At 45.0% G+C, this 17,693-nt stretch overlaps 1 protein-coding gene across 4 annotated transcripts in view; it reads right to left on the bottom strand.

Moving 5' to 3' along the window:
• kcnh1b (potassium voltage-gated channel, subfamily H (eag-related), member 1b) overlaps positions 1-17,693 on the bottom strand; it is a 128,037-nt gene that overhangs the window by 108,278 nt on the left and 2,066 nt on the right. For 3 of the 4 annotated variants that reach the window (XM_050043707.1, XM_050043704.1, XM_050043706.1), the window contains exons 2-4: positions 6,490-6,613; positions 6,296-6,402; positions 1,367-1,495 (exon numbers count right to left, since the gene is read on the bottom strand). In XM_050043707.1, coding sequence (XP_049899664.1) covers positions 1,367-1,495; positions 6,296-6,402; positions 6,490-6,613 — 360 coding nt within the window. The remainder of the gene's footprint in view (positions 1-1,366; positions 1,496-6,295; positions 6,403-6,489; positions 6,614-17,693) is intronic. The other variant, XM_050043705.1, reaches the window with a different exon arrangement.

Below are 17,693 nucleotides of genomic sequence, written 5' to 3'. Positions count from 1 at the left end.
GGTTTCCTCCAGGTGCTCTGACATGTTCTCCCTGTGTCAGCGTGGGTTTCCTCCAGGTGCTTCAGCTTCCTCCCACAGTCCAAAGACATGCAGGTTAACTGGTGACTCTAAATTGTCTGTAGGTGTGAATGTGAGTGTGAATGGTTGTCTGTCTCTATGTGTCAGTCCTGTGATAGTCTGNCTCAAAGTTTTCTTCTGTTTCCTCTTTTAAGTTCAGACCTTCAGACCTCATGTCATTAGTTTTTCATATTTGCTGCAGTGCCCGGTATAGTCTGGTGACCTGTCCAGGGTGAACCCTGCCTCTCACCCAGTGTCAGCTGGGATAGGCTCCACCCCCCGTGACCCCTAACAGGATAAGTGGTTATAAAAAATGAATGAATGTCAAAATATTACACATATACTGCACATCTTTTTACTTTCTTTTATTCTGAAAAATAAAGAACAGATCAACCACTGCCCACCCGCATGTACTTCATTTTTACCTGTGACTGTGAATTTATATGTATACATTTCTATTTTTTTTACCCGTTACACTGCTTTTTGCATGTTACCCACAGGTACCTGTCCGGTGCTGGCCTGTGTCGTTCTAGTGAGCACAGACCCTGAAAAGGAGCCCGACATGTCCAAGAGATAGAACCATATGAAGGGGTAAGGCGTACTCCACAACACTGCCGTGCACACGTCCTCGACACTCACCCTGCTGAACAAGGTTGCCGACACTGCCAAACCACATATTGAGCATGTGCAGACCACAGTGGAAGGGACAGCGCACTCATAAAGCCATCTCGTATGGCGTTTCTTGGACAGGACCTTACCGGCCACACCATCACCAAACCACACAGCTGTTCAGTGCGTCTGATGGGGCGGTGCCTTCAACACAACATGCCAACACACAGAGTGAGCCGAGCAGATGCAATATCTGCCTCCCTGTCCTCCTCATGGGACAGAGGACAAAAAGCATCTAACTATCGACCTGCTCAGTGTGCTTCTCACTGTCGCTGAAGAGATGAAGGATGTCTGACAGCAGTGAGCCGCCTCCTTATACATGTTATACAACATGTATTCAGGTAGGCACCTCCTGATTGGCTGGCTACGTTTATTCAGATGTCAGTGTGCTTGTGATTAAAATCCAGCTGAGGGCGGAGCCTGTGTGAGATAGAGCATATAGACAACAGGATTTCATTGTAAACTAACAGGAAACACTGTTTGATGAAAGTCAACGTGTCATTGTTATTTGCCCTGACACCACACTGCCAACAGCCAATAGGAGCGAAGTCTGGAGACTTCTCCTTCTCTTTATTTCCAACACAGTTAATCAGCGTGAACAAAGATGCTGCAGTTACGAACTGATGGTAGTCCCACCCACCTTTTGAAGAGTCGTCCTCGATTGGCTGCTTGAAAGCGGTGATGTCACTGAAAGTGCAGAGAAAGAGGACCACTTTGTCCTGCTCGTTTCGGATCGGCGCGATCTTCACGAAAAACCAAACTGGCATCCCTGAACGAATTCACACACACACACACACACACACACACACACACACAGAAAATCACTCTGATGTTCGTCACAAAAATGATCTGTCAGAACTCAACACATCCCAACGCTGCTGTTGTTGGACCCATCCACCTCCCTCCCACCTGCCCTGCAAAGAGCATCTTAAATGTCATTGTTGTCCAGCAGCGTTTCAAACTGACACCGCCCAGCAGTGTATCAAAGGAGGCCTGTTTTTTGCCGGTGCCTAACGCTAAAATAACTGACCAAGCGGTGGTATCTGACGACTTTAGAATGAGAACAGGAAGTGACAGAGAGGTTCCAGGTCTTAAAAAGATTAGAAAGATATATATGGTCTCCTCCCGGTTGGACATGCCCGCGACACCTCCCAATATATACATATATATATATATCTATATATATATGTATATATATATAAAGCCCCTACATGATGCATAATACTGTCAGGTAGAAGAAGTGGCTGATATCAAGAAGACCTACCAGTGGCAGGAGAGTGCTGCACTGACAGACAGCACAGAGACACTAATCATGGCAGCACAAGAACAGGCCCAAAGCACAGGGGCCATAGAGGCCAGAGTTGACCACAGCAGATCAGACCCAAGGTGCAGGCTGTGCAAAGATGCCCCTGAGACGGTCCAGCACATAGTGGCAGGTGTAAGATGCAGGCAGGATCAGCGTACATGGAGAGGCACAACCAAGTGGCTGGGATAGAGCACAGGAACATCTGTACCCAGTATGGACTCCAAGTACCCAAATCCCGATGGAACACACCACTAAAGGTGGTTGAAAACAACAGGGCTAAGATCCTGTGGGACTGCAGCTTCCAGACTGACAAACAGCTGCTGGCTAACCAACCGGACATAGTGGTGGTTAACAAACACCAGAAGAGGGCAGTGGTGGTGGATGTGGCAATACCAGCCGACAGCAACATCAGAGAGAAGGAACACGAAAAGGTGGAGAAGTATCAAGGGTTGAAAGAACAGCTGGAACAGATGTGGAAGGTCAAAGTTGACCCCCGTAGTAGTAGGAGCACTCGGGGCAGTGACCCCCAAACTGACAGAGTGGCTCCGGCAGATTCCAGGAACAAAATCTGAAGCCTCAGTCCAGAAGAGTGCAGTCCTAGGAACAGCTAAGATACTGTGCAGAACCCTCAAACTCCCAGGCCTCTGGTGGAAGACCTGAGCTGGAGGATGATACAGATACAGATACCACCCTGAGAGGGTGACAGGGTGATTGTTTTTTATAATTATAAACACGCCTATTTTTATGTTTAAACATCAGCTAGTTACTTTCAATCATGAACAAAATTAACAGACACTGACATCCCTGGACACACCCCTCTATGATAAAACCAACAGACGTGTTGAGAGTGCAGCCAAAGATCACATGACCTGAGGAGTCCTGAGTGGTTTTAGTTACTGTTTGCTGATGTGCCATCACCAGTTAGACCAGTGTAGAGTTCTTAAGGCCCTGATACACCGATTCTTTATTTATTTCATTTTTTATTTAACCAGAAAAACCTCTTGAGATTAAAAATCTCTTTATCAGGAGTGTCCTGGCCGAGACAGGCAGCAACATAAGTTACAGACAGACAACACAGAACAAATGTTGAATCTGCCACGGAGACGGCGGAGACTGTCTGTGAATGACATCACTCTGACTGGCAGTTCAGCGTACAGGAGGAAAAGCGTCAGTGAGTAAAGGAGTAGCTAGGGTCCAGAGGGAGTGAGACCAAAACCAACTTGTCAGGTCAGATTATTTTTCTCTTTAGCAGAAACATTTCCTGATGGAAACGGTAAATATGCTCTGATTGTGTTGTTAATGTGCTAACTGGCTAACTAGGGAAAATTCCTGTTTCCCTTTTTGAATGAGGATTACAGACGACCGCCGTCTGCTGGTGTGGAGAGTTATTTCCTCTCACACAGGGGCAGACCGTACGAGCTGGTTGGCTGTTAGCTGTAGTCTCTGGGGTGTGTTCGTGTAAACTCTTTGGCCGAGACACAGGCAACATGAGGCGACGCAGCAGGGGGCCTTCATCGCTGCTAGTTCTCTGAGGTCTGGGCCTTTAGTCTAGAACCTTCTGAGTCTCTGAACCAACTGGGAGAAGCTCTGATCTTCTCTGGCTCTTAACTGGTCCGACCCAGTCTCCCACTGGTCTGTTCAGCTCTCAGCAGTGCCTTCTCAGTACGTTTCTCTCTGGTTGATTATCAGCACTCGGTGGAGACACTGACATAAATTGAAATCTGATCTTTGACTGTTGTCGAGTCGCAGAGATCAGCCTCAGAGTCTGTGTTGTTTACAGCACTGTGTTGTTTACACAGTGTGTTGTTTACTGGCTGCACAGCGTGCGCCATCTTGGTGCCAATTTGAAATGAAGCGGAAACCACACCCAGCTCGCTCTGTGCCCGTCAGGTTTCAGAGCACACCACCTGTGATCAGCAATGTTTATATGGAGCTCAGTGATCAGCAGAAAACAGCACAGAGGAAACCTGCGACTGCTCTCAGTGATTAAATTCACATCTTGTCAAGTCTGCTGTTCAAAGATCAGGACGACCTGACGGCCAAGGCTGTTTTTTAAAACATATTTTTATTGCCATTTTCTGAAGGAACAGAGCGATCAATATGTCATAATTAACCACTTGAGTCACTGTCAGCTGAGACGAATAAAGAAAAGGAAGAACTAAAACAATAACACTACAACAGTTCTGACCGAGCAATCTGACTGGACAGGATATATTGCACGAGTGCTGATATACAGTATGACAGCACTGGGACTTTTAACTCTGCATGTATCACTGCACTTTACAGGTGCTCTGAACCGTTAATCACGTTAACCATTGATTAGCCGACATTCAGAGAGGAACTTATTTCCACAAACAACAAACTTCACTTCACTTTGGAAGAAGACACAGCGTCCTGATTAAGCTGTTAACCCACCAGCATCACACACGCCGCCAAGGTGACTGTCAACAGACTGATTTCACTGGTCGATAGCTAAACACAAACACACAGATGTAGCCTACATGATACACAGCAGCTGGTCGGTGGTAACGTGTCGACCTACACAGAGCAGCGAGCTGGTGTTCAGGAGTGTTTGTGTGTTGCTTGGCAACAGTTCTGGTGTCTAGATGTGAAACTATTTGTGTGGGTGGAGCCATCATTAAATAAAACATATCATGACCTGTTGTCACTTTTTTTGCTGTTAATAAACTGTTACTGTATACACTCGAGGCCGTGCTGTTGGACTGAAGATCAGCGCTGCAGCCTCATCCCTACAACTGAATCACAGCTGTGCTGATATTCAGTCCAACAGCACAACCTCGAGACGGCGTGCTTCTGATCTGTAACGCTGACAGGAAGTGACCACCATGAGACGGCGTATCATCTCTAGTCAACAACTCTCTGTGCGTCTGATCTGTAACGTTGACAGGAAGTGACCACCATGAGACGGACTATCATCTCTAGTCAACAACTCTCTGTGCGTCTGATCTGTAACGTTGACAGGAAGTGACCACCATGAGACGGACTATCATCTCTAGTCAACGACTCTCTGTGCTTCTGATCTGTAACGTTGACAGGAAGTGACCACCATGAGACGGCGTATCATCTCTAGTCAACAACTCTCTGTGCTTCTGATCTGTAACGCTGACAGGAAGTGACCGCCATGAGACGGCGTATCATCTCTAGTCAACAACTCTCTGTGCTTCTGATCTGTAACGTTGACAGGAAGTGACCACCATGAGACGGCGTATCATCTCTAGTCAACAACTCTCTGTACTTCGTTCTGATTTGCAGCTTTTCAGACTTATTTTGTGGCTGAATATAATTTGTAGCTTCTTAAAATCTGAATGAGGATAGTGATAGTGAGATACTGGCTACAGTGATGAAACAAAACCAGCATCAGATGGACTGTATTCATAATCAATACGCCACAATAATATAAATAACCAGCGCCAATTCATCAGTCAATGAGAATGTGTGTGTGTGTGTGGGCGGGGCATAAGCACTTACAGCCAGCAGCAGCAGCGACCCACCGTCTGACACCAGCACACCGTGAGGACAGAAACAGAGGGCTCTGTGGGAACGGAGCACCTGCTGCAGCAAGCCAACACGGCATCTGTGGTCATTTTGACTTGACCAGCAGACTTCACTACAAGCTGATTGGCTGTTGAAACAGGTGACGTGCTTTAAAACCAGCCGCCGGCCATTTGCCCAGCTGAGTGTCAGGTGACATCATCAGCCGGCTTGAGTCGAGCTCAGACCGGCCAGTTCACACCGCTGACACTTTTCTCTGCCATGTTCTCAAACAGTTTTGTCTCGTCGTGAATCTTTGGTCTGAACTGGACTTCACATGCTGCAGATTTATAAAGGATTCAGGCTGAAGTAGAGTTTTTCCTTCTCAACAGTGAGATCGATGGTCGTGGTAAAAACAATTTCATCCGTGAAAATAAAAAGGAGTGATTTGCCCCCGTCTGCATAAACCCTGTGTTTTCCTCTGCATGGTGCTGTGTTGTTTATGGAAATGAAAATAAATTAAAGCAGCAGTGAATGAGTGAATCTGCTGACTCATTAAGCTCCAGTCTGTCAGAGAGCTCTGTCTTTTACCGACTGCCTCTGTCACTGACAGGCCGCCAACTGTCAGCACGCTGTGTCCCAGTTTAGGAGAGAAACTGGGTCTCGAGGTCTCGAGGTCCGTGAGTTTCTGGGTTTTTGGGAGATTCAGGTCAGGCAAAGCACCTGTAGCATGTGACATCTGCAGTACTGTTAAAAAACTGAAGTACTCACGGTTTTTCTTGTACATCAGAATCTCAAAGGAGTTCATCTCGTAGTTCTCAAAGGTCTGTCGAACCTTTTCAGTCATCTCCTTGTCAGTCAGCTCTCCGTACATGAAGCTGCAGGAGAAAACACAGTCCTGATACACCCACCATCTTACTGTTTACTGGTGCAGCAACAGCGTGTGTTCAGGTGTGCAGCTGTACCTGCAGGTGCTGCTCTTCTGCATCACCTCAGCTCGATGGTAACCGGACAGTTTGCAGAAGCCGTCGTTGCTGTAGACGATGGGCCAGTCCACGATCTGAGCGTTCCCCAGCACGAAGTTGGTATCTGACCACAGAAACCAGTGGGTTACAATCAGCCCAGCTCAGTGCATCACACAACAAAACAAGTTCAGAGCATCAAACATGTGGAGATTTTTTAATGCAGCAATTTACAGATCACCACAAACACAGTATGCTGTGTTTTAAAAGAAATAAGTAGTCACACAGTGAGAAAATGAAAACATGTATAGAAATTAAAAAAGAATTGATGCAACAACATCATCAAATCAAATCGTTGCCCTCTGTATCGTAACCAAATGGAATCGTGAGGTGCCTGGACATTCCCACCTCTAGAGTTCATGGCAACGTGTTTAAATGTCTTCTTTTATCCAGCAATCGCTCATAATGCTGAGCAGAAGGTAAGAAAATATCCAGAAGATAAACCAGTGGGATTAAAAATAAGTAACTGACTGATCGCCAATTAATTTTCTGGTGACAGACAAAAAGATTGATCACCTAAGTGCTGCAGCTCTGCAGTGGGGCTGAGCCATACGGACAAAAATTCATATCTCAGCATTTACAGGCTGAGCAGAGACACACGATATATATCTTAGTATTTTCTACACAATGGGCGACATGTTTTCAGCCGCAGGTCAAAGCCACACTGGAGACGTCACAAGCACTGCTATAAAAACAAACTGTGATCCATCCATCCATCCATCCATCAATCCGTCCATCCATCAATTCATCCATCCATCAATCCGTCCATCCATCAATTCATCCATCCATCAATCCATCCATCCATCAATCTATCTATCCATCAATCCGTCCATCCATCAATTCATCCATCCATCAATCCATCCATCCATCCATCCATCTATCTGTCCATCCATCCATCCATCCATCCATCTATCTATCCATCCATCAATCCATCCATCCATCCACCAATCTGTCCGTCCATCCATCCATCTGTCCATCCATCCATCCATCCACCAATCTGTCCGTCCATCCATCCATCCATCCATCCATCCATTCATCCATCCATCCACCAATCTGTCCATCCATCCATCCATCCGTCCGTCCATCCATCCGTCCACCAATCTGTCCGTCCATCCATCCGTCCACCAATCTGTCCGTCCATCCATCCATCCACCAATCTGTCCGTCTGTCCGTCCGTCCGTCCATCCATCCATCCATCCATCCATCCATCCACCAATCTGTCCGTCCATCCATCCGTCCATCCGTCCACCAATCTGTCCGTCTGTCCGTCTGTCCGTCCGTCCGTCCGTCCGTCCATCCATCCATCCATCCATCCATCCACCAATCTGTCCGTCCATCCATCCATCCATCCATCCACCAATCTGTCCGTCCACCAATCTGTCTGTCCATCCATCCGTCCGTCTGTCCATCCATCCACCAATCTGTCCATCCATCCATCCACCAATCTGTCCGTCCATCCATCCATCCATCCATCCATCCATCCACCAATCTGTCCGTCCACCAATCTGTCTGTCCATCCATCCATCCATCCGTCCGTCCGTCCGTCCGTCCATCCATCCATCTGTTCATCCATCCATCCATCCATCCATCCATCCATCAATCTGTTCATCCATCCATCCATCCATCCATCTGTTCCTCCATCATCCATCATGTAGCTGATGTGAACCAGGGGTTACAGTGCTTCATATTTAGGGTGCTCACTGTTTCTTATTAATATTCAGTCTGGACACAAACAGGACAAACAGCTAACGGCCAATCAGAGACACAAACAGCACAGGAAGCTTTATTCTACTCTGTGTGTGTGTGTGTGTGTGTGTGTGTGTGTGTGTGACCTCTTTAAAACAAAATCATAGAGCTGATACACCGATGAAACTCTATTTGTGACTCAGGCAGAAATCATGTTCATGGATTAAAGTTTTATTCACGTTACACTTGGTCATGTTTATTCACGTCATGTCTCGGGTTGCTTGAAATGTTGGTACAAACTGTGTCAACTGGTAGATATCTGGCAAAACTGCTCAGGGGAGCTGTTCAGGGCTTTGTAGCAAGTCAGGGCTGAATTCTGACATGATCTCCTGATCTCACTGAGTCCTCAAACCCAGATTTGTGTTTTTGGTTTGTTATTACCTGGAGGTAAAGCTGCCTCTCCCCCACAGGGCTGTAGTTACTAGTTACTTTCCTCAAAAAGTAACTGACTTAGTAACTGAGTTACTGCACCATAAAAGTAACTAATTACCTGGAAAAGTAACTATATCGTTACTTTTTTATAAAATGCTCAAATATGTCAAATTGCTTGGACACCCCCCCTTAATGGAACTGTATGTAATGAAACTCAACACTGAATATGTTAAATGAATGAAACTGACACTTAATAGATTAAATCATTATTATAAAACACTGTACACTTATCTACACTACACTGCATTGTTGTGTGTGTGTGTGTGTGTGTGTGTGTGTGTGTGTGTGTGTAAGAACCTCCATTAATCGCACAATTTAAGTGTGAAAAGTCTCACTGACTGACCGTCACCTGTGTGTATGCAGAGAAGGAGAGGGGCAGAGGGAGCGGAGCTGTGGAAACATCCTGCAGTCCAACACACTATCATGCGTTTAAATAACTTATTAGACAGATATATAGAGAGAAAGACGATGTTTAGAGAGCGAGCCCAAATAAGCACTTTACAAAACAATAAGCCCACACAGCAACCATGCTTGTGTGCTTGGGAATACCCGCCCTACTCTGCCTCTGATTGGTTTATGATAAAATTTTACTCTCCCTAAGCCAATCATCATCACTTATGCTTCCCCCTCACCAAAGAGAAAAATACTTTAGAGCTCCGCTGAGAGGGAGCTTGCGTAGGTGAAAGCTGCGCCAGTGAACTCAAGTAAAGCTGAGCAACAGCGCATTTTATTGTGAGTAACGGTAACGGCGTTATAACGGGGGAGACAGTAACTTTTTTGATTACTCGTTACTGAAAAAAGTAGCTCCGTCAGTAACGCCATTTATTCATAATGATGTAACGCCGGGTTGGCCAGTCTGGTCCCGTTGGTCAGTGTTTACTTATTCAAGTAACACTGGCGGTCCCGGAGAGTGAGTGACCTGACATGGTGCGTTGGTAAATTCAGTCTGACGCTCTACACTAAAATGAGAGCCCTGTTGGTGGAAGAAACGGAGCGTTATATTTCTACATGAATGAACCAACGGTTAAGTTAATCACACATTCACTCCGCTCGGCGCTCTGCTGCTCCGTCTCCACAGACAGAGTGTCCAGAGTGCGCTCTGCCACTCTGAGAGTGCGCTGCTCTGGATAACCCAACGCTACATTCAGACAGCGCTCCCAATTTATCAACGCTCCAGTTTGTGTCAGAGTGCGCTCCCACACTCACAATGAGTGTTTCTGAACGCACCACTCACATCATCTTCCTCCATCGTCTAAAACAAGACAACACAACTTGTTAGCTAGTGCTAGCTAATGTCTGTGGAGAACTGTTTTGCCTCCAGCTAAGCCCCGCCCACCAACAAACATCACACTGTTTACTAACAGTGAAAGGGTGTATGAGGTCTGTGGTTAACACAAGCTGAAGAGACTTTCATGTTTTGTTTCACCACATTAAATACGTCAGTAAATACCTTGCTGTGAATTTAGAAGCCTCTATGTGTCTTAAAAAAGACGGTTGCTAACAAGTGGCTAAATGACACTACAGAAAGTCATTGCGCTGAACACCTTTACAGCCTCGTTGTGGTGATGTTGAAGTCATGTGACCATGGAATAGTTTGTTTATAGCTTTTCACTTCTGCTGATTGTATTTATGCCTCAATAATCCTAACGTGGTGTTCATTAGTGAAGATTATCTCACTGAACAAGACATGTAAATATCATAAACGTTTGTTTGTCACAGAGTTTATTTTCTACACTGATTCAGAATCAAATGGAAAAATCCCACTGGCTTTTTGACAAGAGAACCAGGGTGATGTTAACCTCAGGGTCGACCTACGATGACAAACGTCATCCCTGCAGCGCTCTCTGGTTGGTTGGATGAGCTACACCTGGGCCCCGTGTGCTCTGTCCATAAATAAGGACAGAGGGATGTCGTATGCTGTAAAGCCTCTGAGGCAAATTGTGATTTGTGATATTGGGCTTTATAAATAAAATTGATTGATTGGTTTCTTCATATTTACACAGATGTTTGATCAATAATCATCAGGAGTGGGGCGCCCAGTGGCTCAGTGGTTAGAGCAGGCGCGCCATGTGCAAAGCAATCGTTCTTACTGCAGCAGTCAGGCTCGATTCCAGCCTGTGGCCATTTGCTGCATGTCATCCTGGCTCACCGCCCCCCCTTCATGCTTAGTCTATCTAATAATGGCATTAAATAATCTTTAGAAAAAGAAAAATCATCAGTAACGTGGATGTAAGTGATTAAAGGCAAATAACAGAACATGTCGAGCAGCCTGGTGAGGTCACAAAACATCACTTGACTGTAGCGCAGCTTTTAAACCAGGAAAACACATCACATACATATTACCACATCCAAAATCTAAGAGCATATCTATTCTCATCATATCAATATAATATCAATATATTACCAAACCTGGCATTCCAGTATGACTTCCTGAATATTTCAGTCTTTGACATTAATTTTTGAAACAAAGCCTGAGAGAAGAAGATCATGTGTGACGTGCAGCTGAGGAGCATCCTGCAGGCTTTAACATGCTTCTGAAGAACCCAGAGGACGTTAACAACATGACACCACTCACTGGTGTCATGTTGTTAACGTCACACACTTCAGGATGGAGATTTGTTTCAAACACACACAACATGGTCGCAACAGATAAACAGATCTGATGTCACCGAACGTTCATGTGTGAAGATGCACAGATTTATCAGCTGAACATGGTTATCGGCCGATATCCTCCTTGTCGACCCTTCTCAGCCGACAGCAGCAGTCTGTTTTCCTGTTGTGTCTCAAGCTGACAAGCAGAGCTACAGGATAACAGCGTCCCATCATCCCGGGGACAATAAAAGACATGTTTGGGATGAACAGAGATCTTCCACTGGACGCTGTCGAGACAAAAGGACGCAGTAAACTCAATATGGACGTGTCAGAGGACGTAGCCTGTTGTTTACCTGATGATGCTACATCATGAACAACAAATCTGTGATGACATCAGCAGGAGGAGAGCTACTTAATGTTAGCTGTTAGGTGTTAGCAGGAGGAGAGCTACTTAATGTTAGCTGTTAGGTGTTAGAAGCTAGTTTATGTTAGCTGTTAGGTGTTAGCAGCTAGTTTATGTTAGCTGTTAGGTGTTAGCAGCTAGCTATCGCTAGGTGTTAATCTGGATGCACTGATTTTGAAATTCTGGGCCAATATCAACACTAATGTTCTTATATTGTTGTTTATTTCTATTTGTTGTTATTTATTCCCCCTTTTGTGCGATGTAAACAAAGAAATCTTTATTGTAAAAAATAATGTTTCAAAGTCATCCAGTCCTTCTCTACCCTACCACTGAGCACAAATTCAATCAGACACATTTCTGAAAAATCTTTGTTTTTTACGTGATCTTTTAATAGTTTCCTCTCTAATATCTATTTTATAGTGAAAACTTCAAGTGCTTACTGAAAAGAGCTTGAATGCATCATAATGTAACTCGGTGTAACCTCCGTTAGTCGTGGCCACCAGCTGCTAACAGCTAACGTTAACTAGCTCTCCTCCTGCTGATGTCATCGCAGATTTGTCGTTCACAGTGTAGCATCATCAGATCAACGACATGTCGACAGTGAGTTTACTGCGTCCTGTCATCCTGACGGCATCCCAGGGAAGATCTCTGTTTGTCCAGACATGTTTTCTGTTGTCCCCGGGACGACGGGACGCTGGTTGCTACGAACCATTTGCCAAACAGTTGCTGGATTCTGTTGACTGTTCAGTTGTTTTTTTATGAGGGGAAAACATATCAACAACAACAACAAGAAAAATCGGTACAGGCCCAGAATTTTACAATTGGTGCATCTCTAGTGAAATTATTAAAGTTATGAAGAAATATATTATAAGATTCAGCTCCAGATCTCATTTTGTATATTTTAATTACTAATTTTCCTATTTTTATTTATTTAGCTCAAATATTTGTCTGATTTCTGTATCATAATAGCCTCACATCACTATTTCATTACAGCTTAATTCTGTTTATGACCGATAACAGTGAATTACTGATTCTTCCTGACGTGTTGTTCTTCAGACGAAGCAGAGAACTTGGCCTTAACCCCACAAGAAGCTCATTAAGACATTTCCTGACCCTCCCTCTAGCGCCACCACCAGGACAAACGCTCCCCGCTGTGTGCGGTAATGAACACTGCAGCCTCTCGGGGCCGCCAGCAGTTCGTCAGAGTTTAAAGTTCAACTCCATCCCTTGTCATTTCACTAATTGGGGTGAACTGGGCTAAGCGGCGTGACGTGGTGTTAATTGATTGTTCAGCCGTAGTTTATCATCACAGTGAATTAAGCAGCAGCCTGACTGAGGCGGATCTGCTGCTCGTTCAACTGCATCACTTCAACAGGAAGCACATGGCTGACAGAGATAAATGTCTTCCTGTATGTCTGTTTACAGAGCCGTCTGCGCGTGTGTGTGTGTGTGTGTGTGTGTAGGGTTTGAATACCACATACATATGCACAGTGCACATAAAATCTGAGAAGGCCACGCAATTGTCAGCTTCAGCATATTAGCATGCTAACAGTAGTGTATCTCTGTTCTCAGGGTCCGATCATGTCCCACAGCTCAGTGTCCTCTTAATGTGACTCATTAAAACTCCAGTGTGTAGTGGTGGGGGGTGGGGGGGCGTGTCAGAAATGGAATATAATACAATCAGTGTGTTTTCTTAGTGTGTAATCAGCTGAAAACAAGAATCGTTGAGTTTTCGTTACCTCAGAATGAGCTGATTATATCCACACTGGGAGCAGGTCTACAGAGATCACCATGTTGCACCGCCATGTTTCTACAGTAGCCCAGAACAGACAAACCAAACACTGGATCTAGAGAGGGACATTCATGTTTTCACGTTGGCCACTGTAACGTGGGTGGATAGTACCTTCAATGTGCTATGATATGCTGCCGTTTGGCTGGACAGCACCTGTCGCAGCAGTATGATACGCCGCTGGACTGCGTCAGTTGGAAATTCTGCCGGTAACGATGTAATATATGGAGCTGGAAAGTCCTTATAGGACTGGTTGGACGGGCGGTGGATGGGTCCAACAAACTCCGGACTTTCACCCGTGTGCCTGCTGTTTGCTTCCTGTATGAGCTAAGAGCCAAACCATGTAGGGTGTTTTTCTAAACCTAACCATGTGTTTTTGTCGACATTTCGCTATTGGTTGTGGCGTCCTGGTACATCAACAGCAAAAGCAGAAAGGCGAGCATATAATAAGTAGACGTGAAAGTCCACTGACCAGGTGGTGATATGAAACGATGTGGGATGAGAAGCCATTGGTCCGTCTCTCTTTGAGCAGGGTGTTTACACCAACAACAAAAAACAAACACAGTGTGCCACAGCAAAATGCAACAGGCTCTCACACTGAGCTGAATGAAACAAGCGCTCATAACCTCAGTAAATAACAAATAAAAACTTGCATGCTGCGTTTTGCTGTTGCTTATGGCGTCTGATGTCTCGCCATGGGCGGGGCTTAGCTCCTGCTCTCACACACACAGGAGCTCAGCAGAGAGGAGAGACAGACTGTGCTCTGCGTTACTGTGCATGAAAGCTTTGCAAGTCAAAACACCAGCTCCTGGATTTCACTTTATTTTTGACACTGATATCGTGACGATATTTGTAGAGCTGACTGTCGGCGCTTTGACAAAATATCTACACAAGGAGACTTTAGATACATAATCATCTCAACTCAACTTTATTTATAGAGCACTTTAAAAACAACAACAGCCGAAACAAAGCGCTGTACATAAACATAAAACATAAAACATAAGACATAAAACAAACAATTATAACAATAAAAACACTAAAACAAGAGCAGAGTCTCGTGCTGAGTTGAAAGCCAAGGAATAAAAATGGGTTTTAAAATGAGTTTTAAAATTGGACAGTGAGGTGGCTTGTCTGATGTGCAAAGGTAGGTCGTTCGTAAAGTTTGGGAGCAGCAACAGAAAAAGCTCTATCCAACCGGAGCTTCCTCCGAGCAGGAGCGTAGGGATGGAGCAGCTCAGAGAGGTAAGGTGGGGCGAGATATCAGTTAAGTGGATGTAATGACTAATGGTCTCATTTATGAAATGTTATTAAATCTGTGAGGAGATTTGCACATAAAAAACCTTGATACTAAAAACCTACACTGGATTCATGAACGCCACGGGACACAATAGACACGTGTTCATGTTCATGAACGCCAAACAATCGTAAACTGACAGCGCACTACCGCTAGTCAGCAATTAGCATCCATCCCGCCCATGAATATCCTGTGACACCATATATGGAGGTGATAATTACTGTGGACAGGTGCATCCTGTCGACCTGTGAACACATGGAGCAAATGAAAAAAGACTTTTCCAAAGCTGAGGCTGAAGTTATTTTAGGTGAAAAAAGACTTTTCCAAAGCTGAGGCTGAAGTTATTTTAGGTGAAGTTTAGAAAAAAATAGCAAATATATATTAATTTGTTTATTATTAATTTATTAGTGGTGGTGTGACAGGGACAGGTACATCACAGGCCTGGAAGGAGGTAACAGGTGCCGTTAATTCTGTGTCCTCTGTTGTAAGAACCATCCAGGAAGTTAAAATGCTACAAAATGAAACTTCATCCAAAAAATGCACACGCATAAAAAACCGCAACAGCTACAGGAGGCTCCGCCCAGTCACAGCATCAGACAAACACATTGCTTACAGAGAGACAACGACACGCCTCCACTGGGAGCAGTCAGTCAAAGTCAGAAGCTTCGGTGATGTACGTGTTATATTAAGTGTTAAATCTCTGTACGTTGTGACATCATCACTGACAGCTCAGTGTTTGCTCAGTAACGTGGGTCTCACAGTGTCACCACTCAAACAGAAGATACACCTGTGGAGGTCTCTCTCCTGATTGGATCAGAGGGATGGCAGACATGTAGGAAACACAGGTATTAAGTCGACTTAAAGAACTCATTCACATTTTCAAGAAACCTAATCTGTTAATTACCAACTAATCTATCTGAATGAGTTTTATTTCTAATCTCCTGTCATGTTTGACTTTAAAGGAGCACTAACTAGAGGTGTAATTTCATCTGGAGTATAGCATGACCTCACACACCCTCTCTCTGTGTTGATCTCCAGCCCCTTGTTTACAAGCCGGTCCGGCTGCGCGTTCATGTACGTTCATGTGAACCCCCCCGCCCCCTCTCTTCTTCCTCCTCCTCCTCCTCCTCTCGGACCCCTTGGCCCTCCCTCCCTATAAAAGGCTACAGCCAGTGAGCAATGGCAGCGCGTTATTTTGGAAGCGAAATAGCGGAGAACGACACGTCCACCTGAAGACGACCAGGATCTGACATTACCTCTAAAGAAACAACGGTTGTTGGTGAAGCAGTTGTCGGATAAAGAAAGGGACAGAACTCGGATTAACACTGGCCTTGCATTTCCAAGGTGGAGAGCACTGCGAGAGCTGAAGGGGCTACAATCTGACTCGGAGCTAGCTCTTCTTCTCCTGGACAGGTAACGTTAATGAGGACCTATTATACTCATTTTCAGAGCAGAGGTAGAGGGAGGTGTGGCTCATGACACACTTTGTTCTGGTCTGCAGGCAGTGCGCAACAGCAAACCTAGCGGTGTAACCATTTCGCTTTTTGCCACTTTAACGTGTTTCAAAGTATTGTGAACATAACAGAGCACAATATGAATTAAGGTGGCCTTTAATAATAATAATGATGACAAGCAACATTTCTGTGCAATATCTTATTTACAAAAACACTAGGAGCAGTCAGAAGGGGGTGGAGATTTCGATTAGTACCTTTGAAAAGATCTGAGCTACTAACGTTTGATGAATGCTGAAATACAGTTAGTTTTCCCTCTACAAACAGTTTACACGCACATTTGTTCTGCTCACGTTTCATGAATGAGACTACAAGTGTGTGAAGGCTAGGACTGGGACTCGTTAGGATTTTAACGATTCCGATTCCTTACCGATTCCTCTTACCGATTCCTCTTACCGATTCCTCTTACCGATTCCTNTATATAACAACAAAGAGTGATTCTCTGATTTCTACAGTAACACTATTACCTCAAATTAACCACAGCAATGTAATAAAAAATACTTATATGCATTCATGCTTGGCCACTGTCATTTACACCTGAACAGAACACACACACACACATTGGCTGTTTGTTTCTACCTCTCCCCTCGCTGGAAGCGGACCTCCAGCCGCCCGCCTCCGCCTTGATTAAACGCTGAAAATAAAATAAAAGAGGGAGACAGGTGTCTCCTATTTTATCTTATTTTGTTATATTTCTACCGCTCCCCTCGCTGGAAGCATCGGACCTCCCGCCGCCCGCTCCCGCCACCTGCTCCCGTCTCAAACACGGAGGTCTCCCTCTCCGCTGAGCACCCACGGCGCACGCCCGGCCTGTTAAATAGCCTGTAACCATGACAACTGTGTAACACAAACTCAGTGCTTTAGTCATTAAATAATGTCGGGCTCGGACGGAAATATACGGCCCGTGCCGCACTCTAATGGAAATGCACGTGACGTGTTTTTTTTTTATAATCTAGGAACCGTTTGCAGGAACCGTTACTCCAAATGTGATGGAACTGGTTCCGGAACCGGAACTTTGGACCCGGTTCCAAAAAAGAACCGGATCCGGATCCCAACCCTAGTGAAGGCAAATAGTAGAGCAGCTGCAACAGTCTGGTGGAAGTTCAGGAAATGACATCACTTTACTGTAATGCAGCCTTTAAAACCAGGAAAACACAACACTAACCATAATCCAAAATCTAATACAACATCTATATTACAGGTCAGAGGATGGGGAGGGACACGTGCACGTCTGTCAGTGATATAATATCCAAACGGACGAAAAGTGTTTAAAGGAGCAGAAACAGATGAAACAGTGAGATCAGAGCTGAACTAAAAACACAGGCTACCCATCACCACCTGACTCTGCTGTGATCACTTTGAGTTCCTACTGTGTACCTG

The sequence above is a fragment of the Epinephelus moara genome, chromosome 5, assembly GCF_006386435.1.
Source record: "Epinephelus moara isolate mb chromosome 5, YSFRI_EMoa_1.0, whole genome shotgun sequence".
Taxonomy (NCBI): Eukaryota; Metazoa; Chordata; class Actinopteri; order Perciformes; family Serranidae; genus Epinephelus; species Epinephelus moara.
This window is presented reverse-complemented; position numbering and strand designations above follow the sequence as displayed.